Source organism: Candida jiufengensis (assembly GCF_024610255.1).
Source record: "Candida jiufengensis strain CBS 10846 chromosome Unknown scaffold1, whole genome shotgun sequence".
NCBI lineage: Eukaryota > Fungi > Ascomycota > Pichiomycetes > Serinales > Debaryomycetaceae > Lodderomyces > Lodderomyces jiufengensis.
This window is the reverse complement of record NW_026261562.1, coordinates 1,823,485-1,849,149: the sequence shown is the minus strand read 5'-3', so window position 1 is coordinate 1,849,149 and position 25,665 is coordinate 1,823,485. Positions and strand designations below refer to the sequence as shown.

General features: G+C 28.1%; 11 protein-coding genes across 11 annotated transcripts; 7 read left to right on the top strand and 4 right to left on the bottom strand. All coding sequences in view use genetic code 12, as the record gives it.

The window, feature by feature from the left end:
* Window positions 1–1,887: 1,887 nt before the first annotated feature.
* On the top strand, window positions 1,888–4,284 carry KGF54_004560 (uncharacterized protein; the record flags this gene model as incomplete). Its single annotated transcript, XM_051765272.1, has 1 exon — window positions 1,888–4,284. One exon carries the CDS (start codon window positions 1,888–1,890, stop codon window positions 4,282–4,284), a length of 2,397 nt encoding a protein of 798 aa, XP_051618602.1.
* A 296-nt stretch (window positions 4,285–4,580) lies between these two features.
* On the top strand, window positions 4,581–4,985 carry COX13 (cytochrome c oxidase subunit VIa; the record flags this gene model as incomplete). Its single annotated transcript, XM_051765270.1, has 1 exon — window positions 4,581–4,985. The coding sequence occupies one exon, from the start codon at window positions 4,581–4,583 to the stop codon at window positions 4,983–4,985; it is 405 nt and encodes a 134-aa protein (XP_051618601.1).
* A 425-nt stretch (window positions 4,986–5,410) lies between these two features.
* On the bottom strand, window positions 5,411–6,955 carry CDC55 (protein phosphatase 2A regulatory subunit; the record flags this gene model as incomplete). The annotated part of the gene is made up of 1 exon (XM_051765269.1): window positions 5,411–6,955. One exon carries the CDS (start codon window positions 6,953–6,955, stop codon window positions 5,411–5,413), a length of 1,545 nt encoding a protein of 514 aa, XP_051618600.1.
* Window positions 6,956–7,886: 931 nt separating this feature from the next.
* On the bottom strand, window positions 7,887–8,252 carry RPS26A (40S ribosomal protein eS26; the record flags this gene model as incomplete). The annotated part of the gene is made up of 1 exon (XM_051765268.1): window positions 7,887–8,252. The coding sequence occupies one exon, from the start codon at window positions 8,250–8,252 to the stop codon at window positions 7,887–7,889; it is 366 nt and encodes a 121-aa protein (XP_051618599.1).
* Window positions 8,253–10,062: 1,810 nt separating this feature from the next.
* COX4 (cytochrome c oxidase subunit IV) lies at window positions 10,063–10,542 on the top strand (the record flags this gene model as incomplete). The annotated part of the gene is made up of 1 exon (XM_051765267.1): window positions 10,063–10,542. The coding sequence occupies one exon, from the start codon at window positions 10,063–10,065 to the stop codon at window positions 10,540–10,542; it is 480 nt and encodes a 159-aa protein (XP_051618598.1).
* Window positions 10,543–11,034: 492 nt separating this feature from the next.
* Window positions 11,035–12,126, top strand: KGF54_004555 (uncharacterized protein; the record flags this gene model as incomplete). Its single annotated transcript, XM_051765266.1, has 1 exon — window positions 11,035–12,126. The coding sequence occupies one exon, from the start codon at window positions 11,035–11,037 to the stop codon at window positions 12,124–12,126; it is 1,092 nt and encodes a 363-aa protein (XP_051618597.1).
* Window positions 12,127–12,463: 337 nt separating this feature from the next.
* On the top strand, window positions 12,464–16,024 carry SLA1 (cytoskeletal protein-binding protein; the record flags this gene model as incomplete). Its single annotated transcript, XM_051765265.1, has 1 exon — window positions 12,464–16,024. The coding sequence occupies one exon, from the start codon at window positions 12,464–12,466 to the stop codon at window positions 16,022–16,024; it is 3,561 nt and encodes a 1,186-aa protein (XP_051618596.1).
* A 105-nt stretch (window positions 16,025–16,129) lies between these two features.
* TERT (Tertp) lies at window positions 16,130–18,760 on the bottom strand (the record flags this gene model as incomplete). Its single annotated transcript, XM_051765264.1, has 1 exon — window positions 16,130–18,760. One exon carries the CDS (start codon window positions 18,758–18,760, stop codon window positions 16,130–16,132), a length of 2,631 nt encoding a protein of 876 aa, XP_051618595.1.
* A 275-nt stretch (window positions 18,761–19,035) lies between these two features.
* KGF54_004552 (uncharacterized protein) lies at window positions 19,036–19,998 on the top strand (the record flags this gene model as incomplete). Its single annotated transcript, XM_051765263.1, has 1 exon — window positions 19,036–19,998. The coding sequence occupies one exon, from the start codon at window positions 19,036–19,038 to the stop codon at window positions 19,996–19,998; it is 963 nt and encodes a 320-aa protein (XP_051618594.1).
* Window positions 19,999–20,266: 268 nt separating this feature from the next.
* KGF54_004551 (uncharacterized protein) lies at window positions 20,267–23,359 on the top strand (the record flags this gene model as incomplete). The annotated part of the gene is made up of 2 exons (XM_051765262.1): window positions 20,267–21,327; window positions 21,604–23,359. 2 exons carry the CDS (start codon window positions 20,267–20,269, stop codon window positions 23,357–23,359), a joined length of 2,817 nt encoding a protein of 938 aa, XP_051618593.1.
* A 184-nt stretch (window positions 23,360–23,543) lies between these two features.
* Window positions 23,544–25,562, bottom strand: MSS116 (ATP-dependent RNA helicase; the record flags this gene model as incomplete). Its single annotated transcript, XM_051765261.1, has 1 exon — window positions 23,544–25,562. One exon carries the CDS (start codon window positions 25,560–25,562, stop codon window positions 23,544–23,546), a length of 2,019 nt encoding a protein of 672 aa, XP_051618592.1.
* Between the last annotated feature and the right edge of the window lie 103 nt (window positions 25,563–25,665).

Here is a 25,665-nt window from a genome sequence, read left to right as displayed (position 1 = left end):
TGTTTATTCCTTAATACTGAAGTTATAGAAGATTATTAGAAGTACGTTAATTTTCAATAAGTATCAAGAAAAGAAAGGCAAGGTTCGTGTCAATGTACTGATATTCCTGAAAAATATTAGTGAAACGGTAAGTTAGACTAATTAAATACGATTTCAGTATATATTGAACTTTTGCAAGTCGGCAAATAAACAAAGTATAAAAAACAACTCAGGGCCACTAAAGTATGAATCGCTTGCTTAGGTTTCATGATTATATTCAAAAAAGCTGACTATTAATTCGTTGTCATGAAACTAAACAATAGATCAATCATTATTCCTATGTTTTGTAATTAAATAAAACTTTTTAATGAGCTTTTTTTCATTTGAATTTCTACCGGATCCTTCTATCTCTATTGTTATTTTATTAAAATTTTGTTAATCCGAATCTGATTGTCTCATGACGACACGATTTGAAAATAAGTTTTTTTCCATATATATGGTTATGAGAAAATTTCTCCTTCAATGTTTGATCCTATAAATTCAAGATTATAAAGTGACAATAGCTCAATTTTACGAAGTTTTCAATTTTGATTTAAACTATTGTATTTGGGAAAAAGCTCTTGCTCAGTTTATAACGGATGCAGATCTCAGTATTAAATAAGCCGAAGGAATAAGTGTAATAAACAATAAAAGCTGTATCGGGGACGGATATAAATTTCTTCTGTTTAAATTTAAATCCATATAGATTTAAGGCACAAAAACCAAATCTTCTTTTTTTATAATTTGTTTCAGAAAAATCTAAAAAAAATTTTTAATAACAAATTTGAATATTTCTTATTTATATTATAAACTTGAATTGTATTGATCAATATTGAAAATATGAAAAAAATTTAGCCTTGTTAAAAATGAATTAGAAATATCAAAATTAAAAAACACAAATGATGTATCATATTTTTTTCACTTGTTAATATTGTACAATATTAATAATTATTATAATAATACATAATTAATATTTAACATGGCTTTGAAATAAATATTGAATAAATAAATTATTTATAAGCTATTTAAATAAGATAAGAATATTACGAGTAATTACTTTATTTAGAATATTTATATAATATACGTATTAATTTCAATTACAACTTTGAGTTCAATTTTGAAATCTCAATTACCCAATAATAAATGGTGATGATAGTAAACTAAGTAATAAATTGACAATTTATTATATAGTTCTATTCAATCTAATCATATAAATATTATAATTGTATTAATAAAAATTTTTTTTTTTATTTAATCAAATAAAAAAATATTAAATTACAAAAAAATTATTAAGCCTTTTCTACCAAAATAAAATAATTTTTATTTTCAACGTATTTTTATGATCAATATCGAATTAATTATAATAATATATAAATAATCTAATATTCATTAGTTGAATATATATATATTAGTTATCATTTCTTCAAAATTTAATATCAAATTTGAAAATACTATTAATAAGTTAAAGATCTTGAGAGATCAATTACATCATATAATTATAAATTACTGAATCAAATTCTTTTTTTTTTTTTAGTGTCTTATGATCATTAACTAAATTAAGATTTTTTTATTTATTTATTTAAACTTTTTAAAATTATTATGTCAAAAAAGTTGTTGCAAACTTTTATTTAATTAATTAATTTATTTTTACAACCAGATCCATTTTCAAAACTACAAGTCTTCAATTTAAAAAGTGTTTTCATATTTAATTTAAAAGTTCATTTATATACTTAAAAAAGTTATCGTTTTATAGAAAATCATTTTCGATATATTTTTCATTAGCATTTATTATAGTCATTATTCTTCCATTAATTCCTTTAAACTTAAACTTTTCAAAATTGCAAAAAACTTAAATAATTAACATACAAAATGATTATTAGACGATCTAGAGGTATAATTTTATTTGTCGGTATACTACTACTTCATTTTTCAATTTTATTTTATATAAAATTACAACCAATTAAAAAATTTGTACTTGAAAATGTTAATATACCTAAAATGAGATCATATATTACTTCAACAACTAAATCAAATAAAGATTATTTAAAATTTGATTCAAATTTAATAAATACAGTTCAAGATTTTAAATTAAAATTTAATGATGATAATTCAAAATTAAATGATATTTTAAAAGATATTCAATTTAAAGATCAAAGTTTTGATATTATAAATATACCATTAAAAGAAAATTTACCATTTTTTCAACAATATGATCCAAGATTTACATTTGGATTATTATTGAAATATATTAATGAAAATTTTGAAACTTTAAGTGAAATTCCAACTTTTCATTGGTCTGATTATACTGATATGTCAATATTAGAAGAATATCTTTTCAATCCTACGAAAAAAGAATGTAAATTTTTTGATGTTACTAAAAAAAATCCAAAAACAAATGAAAAAGATGATTTATTTAAAACTAATACTTATTGTATACAAGATAATGAAATTGAAACAATTTTAAATAATGAACAAAATTATGATTCGAATTTTATTGAAAGAATTAAAGATATAAATGCAAATAAATTAGATAATCAATTAACTACTGGGTTTCATATTTTTAGTTTTTCAGGTAGAAATAAAAAAGCATTAAGACCAATTATAGCAAGATCTTATCTTTATGATTTTATGAGAAATCCTTTAAGTTTAACTTTTTTATTACCAAATGATAAATCAATTCAATATAATATAAATCCAAATAATAGAAACAGTATAAAAGATACACAAGAAATATTTCAAGATGGTGAGATTAATATGAGAGAAGAAATTCAGAAATTATCAAATAAGTTAGAATCAAGTTTTAATACATTACCCTATGAGAAACAATTACAACATGAACAATTTATAGATAATACAGTTGAACGTATCAATATGTTCAATGCTAAAGAATCATTAAATCAAACTGACCAAAACTATTTGAATTCATTAAAACATTCAATTCAAGAAACCAATCCACCAAAATATTTTAGAGAAGCAAATATAATTAAAAAGGAATCAAATTATGGAATTGGAGGTCATTATGATTGGAGATTTGTAAATGGGATAATAAATGGTACACCAAAACAAGAAATTAGTATTCATGGATTAGTTAAAGCATTTTTAAAATTAACAAATCAATATAATTTAAATACTTGGGTTGCTCATGGTTCATTATTATCTTGGTATTGGAATGGTTTACAATTTCCATGGGATGGTGATGTTGATGTACAAATGCCAATTGATGATTTGCATAAATTATCACAATTATTTAATCAAACTGTTGTTGTTGATTTTGGTAATGATCCTGAAAAAGAAATTAGATATGGTAGATATTTCTTAGATTCTTCTTCCATTATATCACAACGTGTTAGAGGTAATGGTAATAATAATATTGATGCAAGATTTATTGATTTAGATACTGGACTTTATATTGATATTACAGGTTTAGCAATAAGTGATACTCATGCACCAGTAAGATATAATTCATTATTGGCAAATACACCATATGATAGAAGTTTAAAAGATCAAACAATATCTCAATCACAAAGGAATGTATTTTTACAAGTTTATAATTGTCGTAATGTTCATTTTACCAGATTAGAAGATTTATCACCTTTAAAACTAAGTTTAGTTGAAGGAGAATATGGTTATATTCCATCAAATTTTGAAAAAAATTTATTAGCAGAATATGGAGATAAATCATTAAATGAAATAAGTTATAGAAGTTTTTTGTATATTCCAAGATTAAGACTTTGGTTAAATAAAGATAATGTTGTTGATTTTATATCTAATGGAAATAAAGAAGAAGCTGATAAATTAAAGAAAGATCTGAAACTGATTATTTTAAACTTGAAAGATGATCAAATTATTGAATACTTGTACAAAAATTTAAATCAATTTAAAAATTTTTTATTAACTAATAATTTAACAAGAATACATCAAAATGAATTAAATGATTTATTTTATCAAAAATCAACAAAATCATTATTTTATGATTTTGAATCAAATGAAGAAAATTTAAAACCAAATTTAAGAACTACATTAAGACATGATTATTTTTCAACTGAATCAAAAGCTAAAGAATACAATTTTGAAAAAGAAATAGAAAGATTAAAATTATTAAAATATAATTACGATCAACAAATTATAAATTTAGAAAAATTTCAAAAATCTTTATTAGAGTCAACACCTGATTCACCAACAGAAGATATAGATGGGGTTGTATTAAATGCCGATGGTAAACCTTTTATTCAACAACAACTGCAACAACCACCGAAAAAGTTATAGTATATTATTGATAGAATTTAAATGCATAGAATTGAAAATTCAAACTCTTTATTGTAATTCAAACCTCTTTTAATTATTGTAATTACTCACAAGTACCCCCTTTAGTACAAAACAAAAAAAAAAACATTCGATATTAATTAACATGCTTAATAAATTTATCCTATTTTACACTACCAATTACATTAACCCAATAAAATCAATACAAAAAAATCAAAGAGAAAAGTAATATAAGAGACCAAACTATACAAACTACAGCAGATTTCATTCTATTCAATCCAAAACACCATCACCAAAAAATGTTTAAACAATCAATTCCAAAATTCACATTCAGAAGATTTGCATCTCATTATGCCCCAACAAAACATTTAAAAGAAGTAGCTTATAAATCAAATCCAACAAAGGGAAAAGATTTTATAAATAATTATGAAGCAAAAGTTCATCATTCAGAATCTATAACAAATTTATGGAAAAAATTAACTTATATTGTAGCAATTCCTGCAATCTTGTTAACTGCTATTCCTGTGGGAAAAGTTGAAATGGATCATGCTAAACATCGTGAACATACTAAACATTTAAGTGATGATGAATGGCCTACTCAATATGATTATCAAAATATTAGATCAAAACCATTTTTTTGGGGTGATGGTGATAAAACTTTATTTTGGAATTCTGATATTAATAGACATGTTCAAAAAGATTAGTCAAAAGTGATTTTTTATTTTTAAGGTTTAATTTTATGAAAGTAAAAGAGTTATTTTATTTAATTTTTTTTTTAATTTGGTTTATATGTTGAAGTGAATATATATTCAGATATTTAAGTTATTGATCTAATGTAGAGATTTTAAAAGCGTATAATCTTTTAATAATCTAAGACTTGAACGACCAATTGAAATTCTACTGAGATATAAAAGTCTTTCAATTGAATATCAAGAAAATCCAAATTCCCGTACTATTGAATTTACTTGATAAAAGATTTCAGTAACATTTAATTTTATCAATTGAGTTTATGAAGAATGCAATTGTGCATCTAATTGTTTCAAAAAAAAAGTGTAAATTAAAGCAGTTCTAAGAAATGTATTTAATTTTATATAAATTTTATTTTATCCACCACACCTTATTATTATTATCATAAAGTTGAAAAAATATAAAGATTATTAGTAGCAGCAATTGCAACTGAATTTTCTTTTGGATGCCATGATAAATGTAAAATATTTTTTTTAAAATCAATTTCATCAAAATCTCTATTACCATTTGAATTTAAACCATTATTTGATGTTAAACTTGATCCTACACCTGACATCATTCTACGTCTTGTTGGATGTTGACCTGATTTTTTGGATTTGAATGCAGATTTATCTGCTTGTAATATAATTTCTTCTTGTTCTGTTTCTTCATCTTCTGGATGTGGTTCTTCTTCTTCTTCATCATCATCATCGTCATCATCATCATTTAATTGTGAATTTGGTGAATTTTTATTTGGTGCAGGATCCAAATCTTCTGTATCTGAATCATTATTTCTTTTTGTATGTTTTTTAATTGTCTTTGGTTTGGCATCACCTCCAGTACCAATAACATTAGGGTAAATCATAAAATTATTATTATATGAACCAGTCATTATAGATTTATTATCACCACTAAATTGTACTTCAAATTTATCAAAAATTGCATCATTTTCATATGTATCACATAATCTTTCTCTTAAATGTTCATGAACATTTATTGTTTTCAAAGGTTTATTTTCCATTGCTAAATCCCAAATTTTAACAGTCATAAAATCTCTACTTGCAATATATCTACCATCATGACTAAATTCAACATCTGACATTGAACTTGTGATTTCCGTAAAAAAATTATGTGATGATGGATCTAAATATTCTTCAAATATTTTAGAATGTGTATCACATAAAGAATTTGATCTCATATCTGATAATTTTATTGTTCCCTTTGAAGAACTATACATGAATAAATTACATTGTAAAGGATGGAATTTTGCACTTGTTATTACTTCAGTTAATTCTTCCATATTTGTTGGTTTAATATCAACTATATTAAATGATTGATCAGATATTCCTAAATTCCATAAATTTATTCTTAAATCATCAGCACTTAAATAAGTTTCTTGATCTGAATTTACTGATATTGAATTTATATGATAAGCATGTGCATTTGAATAAATTTTTTTAGGTTGAGCTGATACTAATTTATCATGTAATTGTAGTTGTGGTAATTTCAATGAAGATATCCCACCATCTTTTGAATAGTGACTCATTCCATTAAGATTATTTTCACTTACTAGTTTAATAGTTCTTTCTTGAATTTTCCATAATTTTATTGTTTTGTCATTAGTTGATAATAAATATAATGAATCAGTACCCAGTTTTAACCATTTTATTTTATTAATTGTTTCTTCAATTTCTAATGATTTTAAATAATCAAATTCTGCATCATGACTTTGAAACTCGGTATAAAATTTATATTCACAATTTTGTTTTTTATCTTTTGATTGATTTCTCTCAAATAATACAACTCTACCTCCTTTATCTCCAGTAGCTAAAAAATCCCCTGTACTATCAAATTCTACAGTTGATATGATATCTGCTTCTGTTATATTATCTATATCTCCTTTATCTCCAAAACATTGTGAAAATTTCCAAGTTTCATCCAGTGACATTTTTTATTGCTGTATAATGAGTTAATTGTAGAATTTTGAATTAATACGGTGATGATGCACAAATTGATAATGCAGTATAGTAAAGTTTATATCAATTGACTGGATAAGTATGTCTAATGAATTTTTGGGTGATTTAAAGTATCAATTGACTATTCTGATAAGTGATGTAATATTGAATGCAAAAAAATGAAATTAACGACTATAATTGTAGAAATTCTAAATTTACAATTTTGATTTTATAAAAAAACTGAGTGAATTATTATAATGAATTGATTATAATAGATTGTTATAAGTTATAAGGATTTGATTAATGTAATAATTTTAGATGAGTTGATTTTTTGTTGTTCCATTCAATTTGTTGATTTTTTCTGATATTTTTAATTTTTTATTTTAAACAGTATAATCGATTGAATATTATTTTTTTTTTTCTCTCTCATTTAATTAGATATTATCTCCTTCTTTATCTAATCAATAGTTTAGAGATAATTATAGTTGATATAACAGTTTGTAAGATTGAAAGGAAACTATTTTTTGTTTAGGCTGTTTTTATACATCATAGTTGCGTAGCCAATGATTTCGTTAGATTTCTTGGAGATTGTATAGTTTGTTCAATATAAACGATTAAAGGTGGGGGGTGATCTTTTTGTTCTATGTCAAGTTGAAAGATTCTCGTTCAGCAATATAATATTAATTTGGTCCAAGATTATAATTTCTCTAACGCTTGGTCGATCTAATATTCTAGTAAAGACATTCCGCGAAACTTTCTACAAAATTCAATTTTAATACTATGAATGGATTTGATATATTAAAGTTTATACCTCCTATACAACTAGAATTTCCAACTTCTTTGATGTATATTTAAATTTTTTACAAAATTGTTAAAAGATAACCATTTTAAAAACACATTTTTACTAATTTCTTTTATCTAAATTTAAACAGTAACGGTTTTTTTAGCAGCATCTTGTGGTGAAACTTTTCTGTCAGAAGTAAATCTTTTTCTTTGAGGTGGAGTTCTAATTCTTCTATCAGTTCTTGATCTAACTCTAACAATTCTGGCATGAATAGCACATGAAACACAATAATGTAATTTATTATATAATTTTGGTAAAGCATATTCTGAATAAACTGAAGCTTCTGATAAATCTCTAACAGCAGCAGCTTCAACCATGTTTCTTATAGTGACTCTTTTGATAGCTTTATCTTTTGGTACACATCTAGCACAGTTTAAACATCTAACTGGTTTGACGTGACCTCTACCTTTTTTATTTCTACCGTTGGAAGCTCTTTTTTTTGGCATGTTAGCTATAAAAAAGATGTTAGTATTCAAGATTGTTATAAATACGTGACAATGAATTAGTTAATTATTGATGCTGAATAGGATCATTAGATGAATTTTGACCTTATATTAATTATTTAAATCGAGAAGGAAACTCTCCATTTGAATCTCGTAGTAGCATTTTTTTGACAGGGACTCTGTAATGATTTAATGCAGTATTTCATGTTAGGTTACTAATTCCATTTGATTTTTCCATTTTATGCAAACTAGGATTGAAATGCCATTTTGCATTCTTTATTCATTTACTCAATTGATTTATATGAATTAACGTCTGATTTAATGATGAATCTGGATACAACTATCTCCTCTATGTGACAGATCTTTTATTTAATTAACTAATGATCATTAGATCCCTATTGTTATGAACATACTTCTTTATTGTTGTTGTGAAAACAGTAAAATGAGAGAAAAGATTCTAAAATTGAAAATTGATATTACTTGAAAAATTTTATTAGTATGAAAGAGAGAAATTCGCATAGTTAAGACAAGTATAGCACAAAATGTATTTACTATGTGGATTTACTTAGGAGTTATATTACGCACACATTTGGTAGTTTGATGCGTGTTTATACAACCTTCGTAAATATGGTTATAACCCTAATAAAAAAAGTTTAAAATTTATTAGTGGTCTGGTTGCAAAAGTACGAAGGTTAAAGCTGATTGCAGCTACGGTGGACTGAGATCAGAGCAGCAATATAACCAGAAATGAATCTTCTTGTTTGTTGATAATACATTAAGTACTTGTTGGCTCACAAGCACATTAATGACGTCAAATAAATTTTTTTATGCTTAATCCAGTCAATACTTTTGGATTTTCAGTTCAGCTTTAGTGCTTTCACTGTTGTTTCTAGGACAGAGTCTTGAAAAATGTGGAATAGTTTTCAATTGTGAAACTTGATCCTTGTAAGAATCTAATTTTTCAGTTAATTCATGGTACAAGCTTTGTCTAAGCCGAACTAATATTTAAAATAATGTTACAAACTTTGTCTAAGTGTAACTAATAAATTGATACTATGAAAGTAACAATTGTAATTTCATACCTATAGTCATTTACTGCGCTCATTGATTGCGAGACTTGCTTGATAATACACTTTTAGAGTCAATACCAAAGTAATTTCTATTTCTATAATTGGAAACTATGATTAACAAAGTCTGATTTCATTGTCTTAAGTTTATGTGTCAAGACATTACTTATAAATTAAACCAATTAAAATTAATGAGAAAATCTAAAGTAATAACGAGAAACAAACAAAAAATATGAGCTGATTGTAAATTATACAAAGATCAATAAATATATTGATAAGGATTATTAAATATATTACCTATTCATTATTCATTCCAGCATAATATAATAGATTCATTATCAGTTGACAATTTTTAAAACACAAGTATATTCTAATTCATTTATTTATTCAATCTTCTAAAAAACTTATAGCACAATCTTTCATATATATTTCACACACGTATGTTTTTAATTAACAGAATAGATTGGGATCAATTGAATTTTTATGAATATGAATCGATTAAACAAATAAACGGGGTTTAAGAGATTGCAATAAACTACAACAGAACTGAGTTGTGACTCAAAATCTTCAGGTTTGATATCGACATCAGCAGATAGGACAAAATGATCAAAATTGGACTCATTTATTACTACAAATACAAAATTTATTCTGTCTTATCAACGTAATTCATCTAAATTGTCAATTGATTCAGAACTTTCAGTATTCTTTTCAAATTTATCATCACAAATACTAACATTTTTTTTAGAATGCTTTCACGTTCATTTAGAATTGCTTCAAAACAGACCAGATGTTTATCAACATCAAGAATTTTAGCAAATAAAACTGCGGATTATGCATCAGAAGCTACAAGAAAAGTTAAAACAGCTCAAGATTTACAAGAAGTTACCGGTCCAGCATCATTAATTGGTCCAGGTTCAAAACCAGGTGTAATACCAACTGATTTGGATCAAGCTACTGGTTTACAAAGATTAGAATTATTAGGTAAAAGAGAAGGTATTGATGTTTTCGATATGGAAATGCCAATCACTGAAGGTAAAGGTACAATGGCTGATCCATTTTTAGTTCCAACTTATATTGGTTATAGATATGTTGGATGTAAAGGTACTTCTCAACTTGATCATAAACCATATTGGATGAAAGTTGAAGAAGGTAAAACTTCAAGATGTTGGCAATGTGGTACTGTATTAAAAGCTAAATATTTAGGTGAACCAGGCATGGCTCATTAAATGTAATTTATTCAAGAATGAGACGCTTTATGATACAGTAATTTAATTTATGATTTGAATAGGATCAATAAATAAAAAAATAACAAAAACGGTTTCTGAAATTTCTTTAATTGGACATTTTCAACTCTAACGTATGAAAGTGAGTATTTCAAATTTTGTATTACTATTTCGTAAATTCATTTACTATCAATTATGCAAAACTCTACGTTACGAGTTAGCATTTAAGTATCATAATTGACTAAAATACTAATTAAACCAATGAAAGATTGATATAAGTAGAGAATGTGGCATATTGAATTATCATATTCGGTTTATTAGAATATATCAAAAACAGCCGCACGTATAATATATTTTTACTATTTATAGAATCGGTATTTCAAGGTAAATGAAAAATTTATAAAAAACTAGTTTGATATAAATTCTCCTGAAAACCATTTAAAAATGTAGAATAGCGTCAATGATTACATCAAAGCATAGCAAAACCATTTCAAGATGACTATTAAACAAAAGGTATTATTTTTAGAAAAACCAAGAATAGAAGAACAAAATAGATTCGAAACTTTATTTGATTGTATATATTATCAAGTAACAAGTATAGAACAATGTATAAAAGATTTTCAAACAAGATTAATAGACGTAGAAGCTATATACTGTGGCTGGATGGGGTTTGCACAATTAGGTGGATTTAAGGGTAAATTATTGAATTTTGCACCAAAGAATTTAAAAATAATGACAACTTGTTCAGTTGGATATGATCATTTCGATGTTGAAGGATTAACTTCAAAAGGTATTGTTTTAACTAATGTACCTTCTACTTTAGCCTTTGAGGCAGTTGCTGACTTAGTATTGTATAACACTATAGCAAGTTTCAGAAATTTTAAAATATATGAAAAAAATTTCAAAAATGAATATTCAACTACTAATGTGTTAAGAACTTCATTAATTGATGGGGATTTTGATCAAGAGGAAGGTAAAGCTGTTTTGGAGCCAGTATACAGACATTCATATGGCGAGTCTTGTTGTGGGAGATCCAACTTGTCCCCAAAGAATCATAATGTTGTTATAATCGGATTTGGGAATATTGGTAAATTGATAGGGAAAAGATTAAATTGTATTGGAATGAACGTTCATTATGTTAAAAGAACTAAACTATCTGATGCTGAAGAGAAAGAACTAGGCTATAGAGTAACTTATCATTCATCAATTGAAGAAATCAAAGCATTTGCAGATTTAATAGTAGTGGCATGTCCAGGATTACCAAGTACAAGACACATAATAAATGAAAACTTAATAAATCTTATGGAAAAACAGTTTAGAATTATAAACATTGGTAGAGGCTTCTGTGTTGATGAAACAGCCTTAGTGAAGGGTCTAAAATCTGGTAAAATTTTATTTGCAGGTTTGGATGTATTTGAAAATGAACCATCCGTGAATCCGGAATTAATAAATAGACAAGATGTTGTATTAAGTCCTCATATTGGATCTGCAACTACTGAAAATTATGCATATACTGCTTTAACATCAATTGAAAATATTGAAACTGTCTTGTTAAAATTTGATAGACCAATTACTCAGGTAAATTAAATGGCTGCAAAAAAAATTAAAAAAATACAATTAATTCAATTCGTGTATTATAAAAACTTGCACTTTCATTTCTTTTTTGTATATACTTTACAGTTTCCTTTTAATAAATTGATACACATTTACTCTTAGAACCTTTTTCATCTTCTTTAAATTTAGTATGATCTATTTGGTATTTGATCTTGCAGTTGTTCATAGCAACATACAACTTTCAATTCTATTGTTACACAAAATACCCATTAATGTCGAACAAAAATTGAATTTCCTATAACTCCTTTTATCATTTGTTTTAAAATATTGATCAAGACAACCAAATCAAATCAGTTAATAAAAATCAATTATGCTGTCTTATATTGGCGTTTATAAAGCCATATATGACTATGATGCACAAGCGGAAGAAGAATTGACAATAAAAGCTGACGATCTTTTATATTTATTAGAAAAATCAGATATTGATGATTGGTGGAAAGTGAAGAAAAGAGTTATTGCATCTGGAGACGAAATAGTTGATGAGCCTCAAGGTTTGGTACCTTCTAATTATATTGAACAAGCTCCAATATTGAAGACGGCAACAGCTTTGTACGATTATGATAAACAAACAGAAGAAGAATTATCTTTCAAAGAAAATGAATTATTTAATATCTATGATTTGAGTGATCCAGATTGGATTTTGGTAGGAAATTTAAGTCAAACAGAATTTGGATTTATACCTTCAAACTATATCCAATTGGACTCGACAAGAAGTCAATCACAACCAACCCAGCAACAAACACAACCACCACAACAAATTCCTATTCCATTAAGCAACTTAGCTCCACCACCTACACATCCAACAAGATCAGTTGAACCAGAACAACCACCAGAAACACCCGAAAAAGATTTGCCTAGACAATTGGAGCAACAAAGTCCACTTAGAAGACAATATCAGCAACCTGAGGAAGATGATGAAGAGGAAGCACCACCACCAATGCCTTCGAGACCAGCTGAACCAGAAACTAACATTGGATCAAGTAGCAATTATGAACGAGAGCAAAATTTACAAACAAATGATGAAGCAGAACATTCATATGATGGTGAATTCTTCACTTGGAAAATTGATGAAGTAGATGGAAGAAAGAAAAGACCTATTAAAGTATCAATTGGCCAAGGACTTATAATTATAAAACCAAATACTCAAAATCCCAAAAAATTGAGATTAAGATCAGATTCCAAAATTGATAATCAATGGAGAATTCGAGATTTATTAAGTTTCAGCAATGAAAAGAAACATGTATTTTTAGAATTTAAAAACCCACCTGCTTCATTGGAGTTGCATACTGGTACCAAAGATGTAGCTGAGGCTATAATGGCGATATTAGGTGATTTGAAAGGTGCTGAAGAAGCAAAAGGATTAAAAGAAGTACAACAAGCATCACAAGCCAGTACAGGAGGATCAAATAGAAAGATTGGTAGATTGGTATATGATTTCAAAGCACAAGGTGATGATGAATTGAATTGTAGAGAGGGAGATGAAGTCTATATTGTTAATGAATCCAAATCTACTGATTGGTGGATGGTTCAAAACGTTGATACTGGGAAACAAGGTGTGGTTCCATCGTCGTATATTGAAGTTATTAGTACTTCAAACTTAGATGAATTAACTGATGGACCTTTAAGAAGAAAATCAACTAGATCAAAAGGCAAAATTGTCAATGGTAGAGATAAACGTCATGCACGTCATAGAAGTAGAGATGAGAGAGATAGAGTTAGAGAAAAAGACAGAGCTAGTAGAGAAAAACAATCTCATGATGAGAATGATAAAGGTATGCCAAACTTCCATAGAGTTAGAACTTGGATTGATAGTTCCGGTATTTTTAAAGTTGAAGCCGAATTTTTGGGTTGTGTTGAAGGTAAAGTTCATTTACATAAAACAAATGGTGTTAAAATCGCAGTCGCAGCTGAAAAATTATCAATTGAAGATTTAGAGTATGTTGAAAAAATTACTGGTACTTCGTTGGAGAATTATAAACAGATGGTTCAAAAACAAATGGAGAAAAGAGCAAGATCGAGAAGTAAATCTGGTGCAACTGCTGCAGAGCCTGAACATAAAAGACCACAATCAGCTACTGCTGCTATCAATAATATTGAACCACCACATCCATCAAAAGCTCGTCCAACTACTCACACTTCAAATAATGGTGCTCCGGCTTATGATTGGTTTGATTTTTTCTTGCAGTGTGGAGTCGATGTTGGAAATTGTCAACGTTATACTTTAAATTTTGAAAGGGAGCAAATGGATGAGAATATTTTAGAAGATATATCTCCATCTTTATTAAGAACATTGGGATTGAGAGAAGGTGATATTATTAGAGTCATGAAATTTTTGGATAACAAATATGATAGAAAGAAATCAGTTGAACCGGAACAACCTCAGACTGGTAGTTTGTTTATAGATACCAATGGAGCATTGAAAAACAATTCAAATACAGAATTATCTAAAGTTTCAAAAGATGCTTTACCATCACCAATTAAAAATCAACAGCCTTCAATCAATACCACACCTTCTAAATTTGATGATGATGCGTGGGCAATGAAACCAGCAGCAAGATCAAATGAAAATTTATTGAAACCATCTCCACAACCACAAACTCCTCAATACACTGGCTCATTATCTGATTTAGTGAATATTAAACCAATGGAAAATAAACCAGAACCTCAAAAAACCAATCAAACAGCTCCATCTTTACAACCATTACAACCAACAAAAACAGCGAATTCAACTGCTCCACGTCAAGGAGGTGTTTTATTACCAGCTCAACGTACAGGTGGATTAGTTCCTGTTCAAAGAACCGGCGCGGGACTACAACCAGTTCAAACCGGCGGATTTATGCCAGCACAGCCAACTGGGTTTATACCAATTACTGCACAACCAACTGGATTTGTACCAATTCAGGCTACTGGTGGTATTCAACCACAAATTACATTCGGAATAATTCCATTACAAACGGGTCAACTTTTTAATCCACAAAAAACTGGTGGAAATGCACCGCCACCAACTACTTTTGGTCAATCACAACAACAATCACAACCATTTCAACCAGGTTTTATACCTTTACAAACCGGTGGTATCACTATGCCTCAAACTACTTTTGGTACTCAAAATACTGGTGGCTTACCTCCTCAAACATCATTTGGTCAAATACCATCACAACAACCAACTGGTGGATTTCCACCAACTTCATTTAATCAAGCTCCATTAGTTCCTACTCAAAGAACTGGTGGTCAAATTACTGGAGGTTTTGTACCGCAATCTAATTTTGGTAAACAAATTACTGGTGGTTTTATGAATACAAATACTGTTCCGTTTGGCCAACAACAACCACAGCAACAAAATGGTGGAATGATGCCACAAACATCATTTGGTCAACAACAAGCAACTGGTGGTATGTTCCCTCAGACTTCTTTTGGTCAACAACAACAACCATCTGGAATGTTTTCTCAACCATCATTTGGACAAGCGCCACATCCACAACAACAACAACCGAACCTCTTCAATCAAAATACTGGAGGTTTACCACCTCAAACATCATTTGGACAACCTAATATATTCCAACAATCAACTTTCAATCAACAACCTACATTCAATCAACAACCGCAATTTAATCAACAACAACAACAACCACAAATGAATCAAATGACAAACATGTTCTCAAACACATCCATATCATCACCAGCACAGTTCACTTCACAAATGCCAACAACAAGTTTTGGTAATAATTCACAATTTGAAGGATTTAATTCTCAACAATTACAATCTCAACCAACAGGTATGGGATTTGGTAATGCTCCTTTACAAACTCAACAAACTGGTAGAAGAGCCAATTTAGCAGCTGCCACTCCAGACAATCCTTTTGGATTTTAGATGTGTAAAAGTTAAAAAGTATTATTCTTTAGAAGTCAATTTTGATAAAAATGTGTATTATTAGGTTTTCAATAAAAATACTTATACATACTATAACAAATCTTTTTACTCTAACTCTAAACTATCCAAATACTTAAGTACATCAACATATTGAGCTTCATGTAAACATTCAATTAAACATTCTTTTAATCCATCATAGAGATCGTCAAGATTTTCAACTGTTCTATTGACAATCATATATTTCTTTATCGTTTCATTTATGATCTCAACCAAAAATTTACAAAAGTTTGCGATATTAAATTGATCTATTTTATTTATCCCTTTAAATGCTTCTTTGAATGATGAAATTGTGAACTCCAACAAATTATTGATATTGCTCAATATTGAATCTATAAAGTCTGAGTCTTTTTTTAGGATGTATTCATGTAACCTCACACAATAAGAACTTCTCAAAAATGTTAACAATGTCTTGAAAGTTCTGTATCTTGTAGTTGGAAGAACACCTAAATCTTTATAATTCTTATTGAAGTTCAAAGTTGAAAGTTCAATTTCAAGCCCAACAAATTGAAAAGTCTGGTCCAAGTTTGCTTCTTCTTTATGATTTATTTGCTGAGTTTTTTCATGATTCACAAATGCTCCATATTTTTCAAGTTGTTGACCATTAACAATTTCTGACACTTTGTCATAAAGCTCCTTATTTGTTGATAAAAATAAAAAATCATCAACCATTCTGGTGAAAAAGAAAGGTTCTTTTAATTCACTCTCCCAAAGAAATTTGAAAGTATCCGCAACCATCGAACTATATAAAATATCACAGAAAATACTTGACAATATGAAACCTTGAAATATACCTTGTTTTCTTCTGTAAAATTTAAAATCAGGAGATTTTGTACCTTCTATAAACCCCTTTGCCCCAAATATCTGTTGTATACATTCGTCAATAATTTGAGCTCTTGTAAAAAATAATGTTTTACCTTTATCTGACCATATACCTTTATTTAATTTATCAAAATCTTCAGATAAAATATTCAATTTGTGAAATTCAGTCTCGACTTTATATTTGGTTTTTTCTATTCTTAATAACGCATCAGATTTATAAAACAGTTTGAAATAGTATTTATGTTGATATGGATCATCTTTGAATAAACCTATAACTTTTTCAATCAATTTCTTTTGATTCATTCGATCATAGCATTCTTTCATATCAAATTTTATCATATACAACTTTGGGATCTTGCCATCATAGAGACTAAGTAATCTGGATCTGAAGTCTACCATTCGATTTGCTACTACTCTATTTGAAGTTGCTGTTACCGAAAACCGTACATCAGTTTCAATTTTTGAATTTAGTTTTTGTATTAGTATTAGTCTTATGGGTCTTAGCGTATTCGCCTTAAAGACATTAAATTCAATTCTTTGCCTCTCTTGTTCATATTCAGACAATTTCTCAGTCAATAATCGAGTTGATCTTTTGACAGGTACACATATCAATCTAAAAGAATTCTTCTTAGGTACCAATTTGAGTTTTCCATAATTATACTTTTCATTCCCCACCAAAGTAGTTTTAATAAAATTATCTTTTGCATAATTTTCTAACCATAACGTTGAAATTTTATGCCATACATGACGTGGAAAAAACAATATTTCCCCAGACGTGGATTCGGTGATGTACCAAAACGCTTTCACAATTTTTTTTAGTAACGAGTCAAATAACCAGGTAATATATTGTTTTAGTAAATTCTTTCTTATTTCGAAGTCCTGCTTTGAAGTAATGTTAGATGTTGTACCAAGCCACGTAAAATCTTTCAATTGTAGATCTTTCATGATTTCATGAATATTCAAACACCCATTAGAATCCAATTTAATATAATCGACTATTCTTTTTCGAATAATCTTTTTATTCTTTTCACCACCCCATGCCTCTATGGTCAATATTTTACCAAGTATTGAAAAGATAAATGAAAAAATGTCTTGTAAAGAATTTGCATTTTTTGATACATCTTTGAAATTGATATCTGTTTCGCAAAGCATACTTCTGTACATCAAATTATATCGACATTTGTCATCGTTTCTAATGATATGTTTTAATATGTATATAATTTTATTGTATCTCTTACCTTTAATTGATGAGCCAAAGATCTCCTTACACAATTCTACTTCAGAAACATTTAATAATTTAAAATTCCAGTAACTCTGTCTTTTATTTAACTTTTGCAAAAGCGATCTCTTTTGAATGGAGTTATGCTCAACCGCACCTTCTCTGGGGGTATAACTGATGGAGTCACCAAAAAATTGAACATAACCTTTGTCTTTTCTCAAAAACCCTTTACAATTGATCAATAAATCTGAAAATTTCCCTGAACCTAAAATTTGATAAATTCTTTCCCAATGATCACTTTCCAACTCTGAGATCATAAAGAATGAAGATTTTGTAAAATTATATTTTGCATTGTTGAAATAAGTATTGACTTTTATTCGTGGTAATCCTGATATTAGTATATTTTGAGATTGCTCTTTGATTAAATTTATAGCTAATAATCTAAGAAACTTTTTATAGCTTTGATCTCTAAATTTTAACTTTGAAGATAATAAATGCGTTTCAAATTTTTTTAGTGGTAGTATCAATACTCTACTCATATATTCTTTAAATGTAGGTAGCTCATCTTCAATTGATACATTATGGAACTTGGATAGATATTTTCCTAAAGTTATACCATTCACCAAATTGTGACTCATTTAAAATGTTTATTCGATCTTAATCATTTGAGTAGTTCTCAAGGTTGTAAAAGTAAGTTGAAATCAAATTAAATGATTGATTTTACGCGTTAATTATTTGAAACAAATTTTAATGCCACTTTAGTCAAAATAAGCCGCACAGTGCGAGGTTTCTTCATACTATATCTTTTTTTATCATCAACTTAAAATGAGAAGTCATTAATATGACAAGAAACTCAATCTAGAAGTGCACTGATAACCCCAATTCAAATGATCAAATACTCAACTAACTGCATATGACAAAGACCAAAAACAATGATACCAGAGCTCATGTTGACTTGAAGACTGGAATTTTATATAAGACTTTAAAGCAAATTAGAAAAGGAAATGATATTGATCCAGATGAACCTGACTTAGCAAAAGTGTGGAGTTGTGAAATCAATCCGAAAGAAGCCAGAGCATTAGATCTTTTATTAAAAAAGTATTACGACGATGAAGTAGACCTCAAACATTTAAAGAGATTTAGAAAAATAGGAAAAGATACACTTCAAGGAATTATATGCATATTCAAGGATCAAGATGACCAAAAACGTCTAGTTTTAGATCAATTAAAGGAAGTGGAATTGCAAAAACTCGAGGTTATAGAAGTACCCAAATTCCCAGCTTTTTCAAAAGAGAGCATAGTCAAGTGGTCGGAAACTTGGCCTATGCTTTGGAAAGGAAATCCCAATCATCAATTTTTAAATTCAACTACTTTTGATATGGAGCAAGAAAGAACAATGATACTGAATCTATTGGCTCAAGTCAAGAAGAATGAGTCCACTTTTCCACTGGCCACAATAATGGCAAAGGATGTAAATGGTCAACTCATAATTCAGACAGTATCGACTAGTAGTGGTGGTGCCGACCCCCAAGAGCATAGTATAATGAAGGCTGTAAAGGCAATAGCGGATAAAGAAGTAAAAAATAGACTGTTAAACTATCAATTAAAAGAAGAAAGAGGTTATCTTTGTACTGATATGATAGTTTATACAACTCATGAACCTTGCGTAATGTGTAGTATGGCATTAGTACATTCAAGAATCCAAAGGCTAACATACTTGAAATCTGTATCGAATGGTGGTGGTATAGAATCTAGCTATTATCTTGGTGATTTGGATGGTCTAAACTGGAAATTTCCTATATGGAGATGGCTAGGTGAAACCGAGTTGAATATTTTAAATGAACTTAATGAAAGTGATGAAAGTGTAGATTATTAGTAAATACATACATTTATAGATCAAACTTCATATACTCTCCAAACGTGTAGTTGTAATTACTATTTACATGATAATTTTCAAAAAGTTCTCAAAGCGCGCAAAAACGCAGAGCTTCAAAACTGAAAAAGAAAAATAAAAAACAAAAACAAATTTTGAAACATTAAATGATTCAAAAAGCATTCAAGCATCAATTTAATTTATCACAATATTAATATTAGATACAACCTTTTACATTTTGAAAATAAGGAAAATTGTATTTACATAAACAATGGTAAATTATGACTCATCACTTCAGATTCAAGCTTTAGCATCAAGTATTTCGAAAAGACTTGCTAGCGAAACCAATTCATTATTGATTGGATCAATACCCACTGGAAGACAAGCGAAAAGACATGCACAACAAATAAACTATTCAGAGGAAATAATAGATGATTTTGATTTTGAAAATACTCCAGTAGACTCATTTATGTCGAATGGTAGTAATACACTTAATGGATTAATAAATAATGGTTTTAATAACCAAAGAAATCTAATAGAATCAAAGACTCAAGTTGATGTTCAAAAATATGGACCAGCGAGAAATACTCCAAAATTTAAAGAACTAGAAGATGAATCAAATATTAAGAACTTAATTGGTAAACCTGAAGTATTAATACCTGTAAAATTGAACTTAGAAACCTCGAATGGGAATCATAAATTAAATGATATATTTATGTGGAATTTAAACGATTCAATAATTACACCTCAACAATTTTCAGAAATATTATGTAATGATTTAGAATTACCGAATTCAATGGTGTCAACAATAGCTGAATCTATACAACAACAAATTGATGAATGTTCTTATGCTTCAAATTTAATAATACCTCACAAGAATCCATGTAATATAATAATAGATTTATCAGTAAATTTAAATAAACAATTATATCAAGATAGAATTGAATGGGATTTAAATCAGAATATAGTAACTCCAGAACAATTCGCAGAAATTGTATGTGCCGATTTAGGTTTATCATTAGAATTTAATCTTGCAATATCTCATGCATTACACGAAATCATAATAAGAGTCAAAAAGGAAATAATAGAAGGTTCATTTAATAATGAAATCCATAACTTGCATTTAGTTAAAGGGATAGTTTTTGAAAATGGGTTAAGAATATTTACGGAAACTAGTATGAGCAATGGTAATGATCATTGGGAGCCATCAGTTGAAGTATTAAGTTCAAGTGAAATAGAACGAAGAGAAGCAGAAAGAATCAGATCATTAAGAAGATTGAAAAGGGAACATTTGAAAAACGATGATAAAAGAAGAGTTGGTAGACGAAAAAAGTATGAAGAAGATGATTGGAGAAATTGATTTTAAATGTTTTCATAGTTTAAGTAGCTATAAGTCAAGTAAAATCTTTGATAACATAATTATGTATTCAAAAAATATTTGAAATAATTTTGTGGCTTTATCTCTCGTAAATCACAAGACTAAAAATTAAAAGTAACTTTAATATTATTTTAATCTGAAACATAATTGATGAACGATTATCACTATTGAAAGTGGTTAATGATTAATCAAATATGGTCGTATTTAGTTACACTAATCATATTCATTAGCTATATCAATGCTGCCAATGATTCATTGACTTCACCATCAAATTTAATTTCGTCCCAACAACTTTCGCCTATTCGAGAATTAAATTCAATCTTCTTTTCAACACCATCAAATCCAAATATTTCTTTATTTGAATTGAGCAATGACACAAACCTATTGTTGAAATCGCCTATTGAAAAAGTTACTCAAGAGCATCAACAAGTACAAACAAATACATCTTTTAACAATGATACTCAAATAAATGATTGTGGATTCATGTCATTTGAAGAATGGAAGAAGCAAAAGGTTGTAGAAGCAAATAATAACCATTCAACTACATCAAGCTCAACTAAAATTTCACCTGCAGCAAGCTCGTCAAGTAACTCATCCAACATTGAAGTCAATAAAAGTTCACAAAAAATTGAAAAAGATACAACTGACAAAGCATTATCTCTAACCAACATAACTCAGATTGAAAGTGAAGGCAAAATCTATAAAGATAGGTTTAACTTTGCATCTATTGACTGTGCAGCAACTATAGTCAAAACGAATTCTCATGCCAAAGGAGCATCAGCAATTTTGAAAGAAAATAAAGACACATATTTGTTAAATGAGTGTTCAGTTTCAGATAAATTTGTCATTATTGAATTATGTCAAGATATTTTAGTCAACTCGATTGTGTTGGGTAATTATGAGTTTTTTTCATCAATGTTTAAAGATATTAGAGTTAGTGTCAGCGATAGATATCCGACCAATAACTGGAGAGAGTTGGGTACATTCACAGCCAAAAACGTGAGAGATGTACAATTATTTCAAGTAGAGAATCCTTTGATCTGGGCAAGATATTTGAAATTAGATATTTTGAGTCATTATGGAAATGAATTTTATTGTCCCATATCAGTATTGAGAGTACATGGTAAAACTATGATTGATGACTTTAAAGAAGATGAAGAAAAATCGAAACAAGAACAAGAACAAGCATCACAGCTGATAGCTCAACAAGAAACTCATGAACCTGAAATTGATGATTCTTTACTACTTGACGAATTGAATGAATGTAGAGTATCACTACCACATTTAATGTTGAATGAGTTTTTAAAAGAATTAAACACATCACAACTTTGTCTACCGTCAGAAAATAATGGAAGTGCTGCACAAACATCCTCATCGTTATCATCATCGACTGCATCAACTATCACAACTCAAGAATCCATATATAAAAATATTGTAAAACGATTATCCTTACTAGAAGCAAATGCAACATTATCACTACTATATATTGAGGAACAGCTGAAATTGTTGAGTAATGCTTTTGCAAGTTTAGAGAGACGACAATCAATAAATTTTAATAATCTAGTCTCATCAATGAATACAACTTTAATCAGTCAATTATTTAACTTCAAAGATTCGTATAATCATTTATATGAACAATACAACAACCTTTTGAAAGTGCAAGAAAAATCTCATAAATTATATCTTACTGATTCTGCAAAGAAAATACAGTTGTTAAATAGTGAGATCGTTACCCAAAAAAGAATGACAATCTTCAATAGCATAATCGTATTGTGTTTGTTGATATATGTCATTTTGACAAGAGATATTAATATAGAATTCCAGGATATGGCCAACAATAAAAGTAAGAAAACAAATATACCAGCCACTGATAATAATAACGTGAAATTAACACCAAGTCAATCACATACACAACTGATTACAGATCAAGTTGTTGTTCCATTTAATCCAAAACTACATCCAAAACATAAAAAATCCAACCCATAATTCTTTAAAGTAGAAATTTGCATAATAATTAAATAATTAAAATATTTATAATTAATAATACTTAAATATATATACAAGTGTTGTTATAAACAAAACCCCTAAAAAAATACTCTATATAAATTATTCTTAAATATGTACAAGAAGTTTAAGAACTGAAAAAATTGTTTTCATAACTGTTTGGCGATTACCAACGTTTATGGCTTCTATTATTATCCCCAAATTTTTTGTTACCACCTGATTTGAAATTATCTCTTCCATCTCTTCTATCATTATTGAATGAATTTCTCTTGTAAGATCTATTACCACCTCTTAAGTTTTTTCTATCTTGATACCCATCTTCATCTTCATCATTCGATCTTGGTCTGAATCTACCAGCTCTTTTGTGACTTGATCTATCAACTTCTTCTCTATATTCATTCAATTCTTGATCTGTCTTATGTTCAAAATATTCTCTAACTATTCTTCTATCTAAATGATGTCTCATTCTGTTTATGGATTGAACATTTAATTTAGCAAATTCATCCTTAATCAAAGTTCTATATAATTGAATATTGTCTTCAACTAAATCATCACCGTCTAATCTATAAACACCTTTAATTTGCATTATATAACTCATAAATGTGAAAAAAAATTCATTCGTCAGTTGTAAGTTTGGATTTATATTTCCCATAATTTCTTCCATGTTGATATTGATAGTAGAATCATCGGTTTTACTTGTAATGGTTTCCTCAAATTTAACACCCCTTTCTTTTTTCAATCTTTGAACATATTTATATTCATTCTCGGTAATAAATAAAATAGCTTTACCTAATTCCCCATTTCTACCAGTTCTACCAACTTTATGAACATAATCAGCAACTTCGGATGATGGATATAATTGTATGACATGAGTAACTTGTTTCACATCAATACCTCTTGCTGCAACATCAGTTGAAATTAATAAACCCTTTTGACATTCTTTGAAATTTTTTAAAGCTTGTTTACGTTGATAAGCTGATCTACCACCATGTAATTGATATATACCAAAATCCAAATAATGATCCATTAATGACGGAGAGTTTGAAGCTTCATCTAAATATTCATAAAACCATTCAACAGCAGTTTGGGTTGGCAAAAACAAAATAATTTTTGGATTTCTTTCTTGTTTAATTACATTGATGACATACTTGAAGAATGCTTGAAATTTATCAACACCATCTTCACATTTATATAAAACTTGTGTGACATTTTCATGAACTTCTGGTTCATTTTTTGGAACAGTATTTATATAATCATATTTTCTATTAATATGTTGCTTTGCAAATTTTGTTATTGAATCATCAACAGTAGCACTAAATAATAAAGATTTCATTGGTTCTATATCATCTTCTCTTAATCTTTTCAACATAACATCAATACTATTTAATTGTGGTTCAAATCCAACATCTAATAATCTATCAGCTTCATCATAAACTCTATAAGCAACATTTTTAAACCATTGAGAAAATCTCTTATCTTTCAAATCTGCTTCTAATCTACCTGGCGTAGTAATAACAATTTCACTAGGAGATCTTGGATTAAATGTGGTTTTTTGTCCACCAATAATTAATGATACTCTAGGTTGGTATTTCTTCGGTATTTTACGACATACTCTCCCGTATTCATCACGTATTTGTAAAGCTAAATCTCTAGTTGGTGCAACAATGATTGAATCAACTCCTTTGAAATTTGGATTTTTAATTATTCTCCTTACTGCACTTTCAACAGTTGGTATCAAAAATGTTAATGTTTTACCAGTACCGGTTTTAGCTCTACATACAACACCCCTTTCAGATTGAATGATTGGTATTAAAGCTTGTTGTTGTATTGGGGTTAATGTCTCAAATTCAGCTGTTTTTAATGCATTTAAAACTGTTGGATGTATAAATTTAGTTTTTTTAAAATCTGAAAATTTGACGGGTACAAAGGGTTCATCTGCTTTTGCTTCTTTTGATTCTTTTGTTGGAGTAGCCAAATTAGCTTCTGTATTAATTTTTGCGGTGTCACGAGTTTCATTTGTTAATGAATTTGGGATAGTTTGATCTTTGATTGATTCTGTGTTAGATATAGTTGAAGTATTTAAACATAATTTTGTATAATGAAATGATCTTTTTGAAGATTTGACTATATTTATTTTAATTAGTTTAGAAGACCTTATTAATCTTCCTAGTTGTCTAGTGAACATTCCTGATGTACTTTCTAGAGCTGATTTAGTTTGAATAATTTATGATAATTTAAATGTGAAAAATTAAATTTACAATATTAATTAAATAAAGTGAGATGTGAAA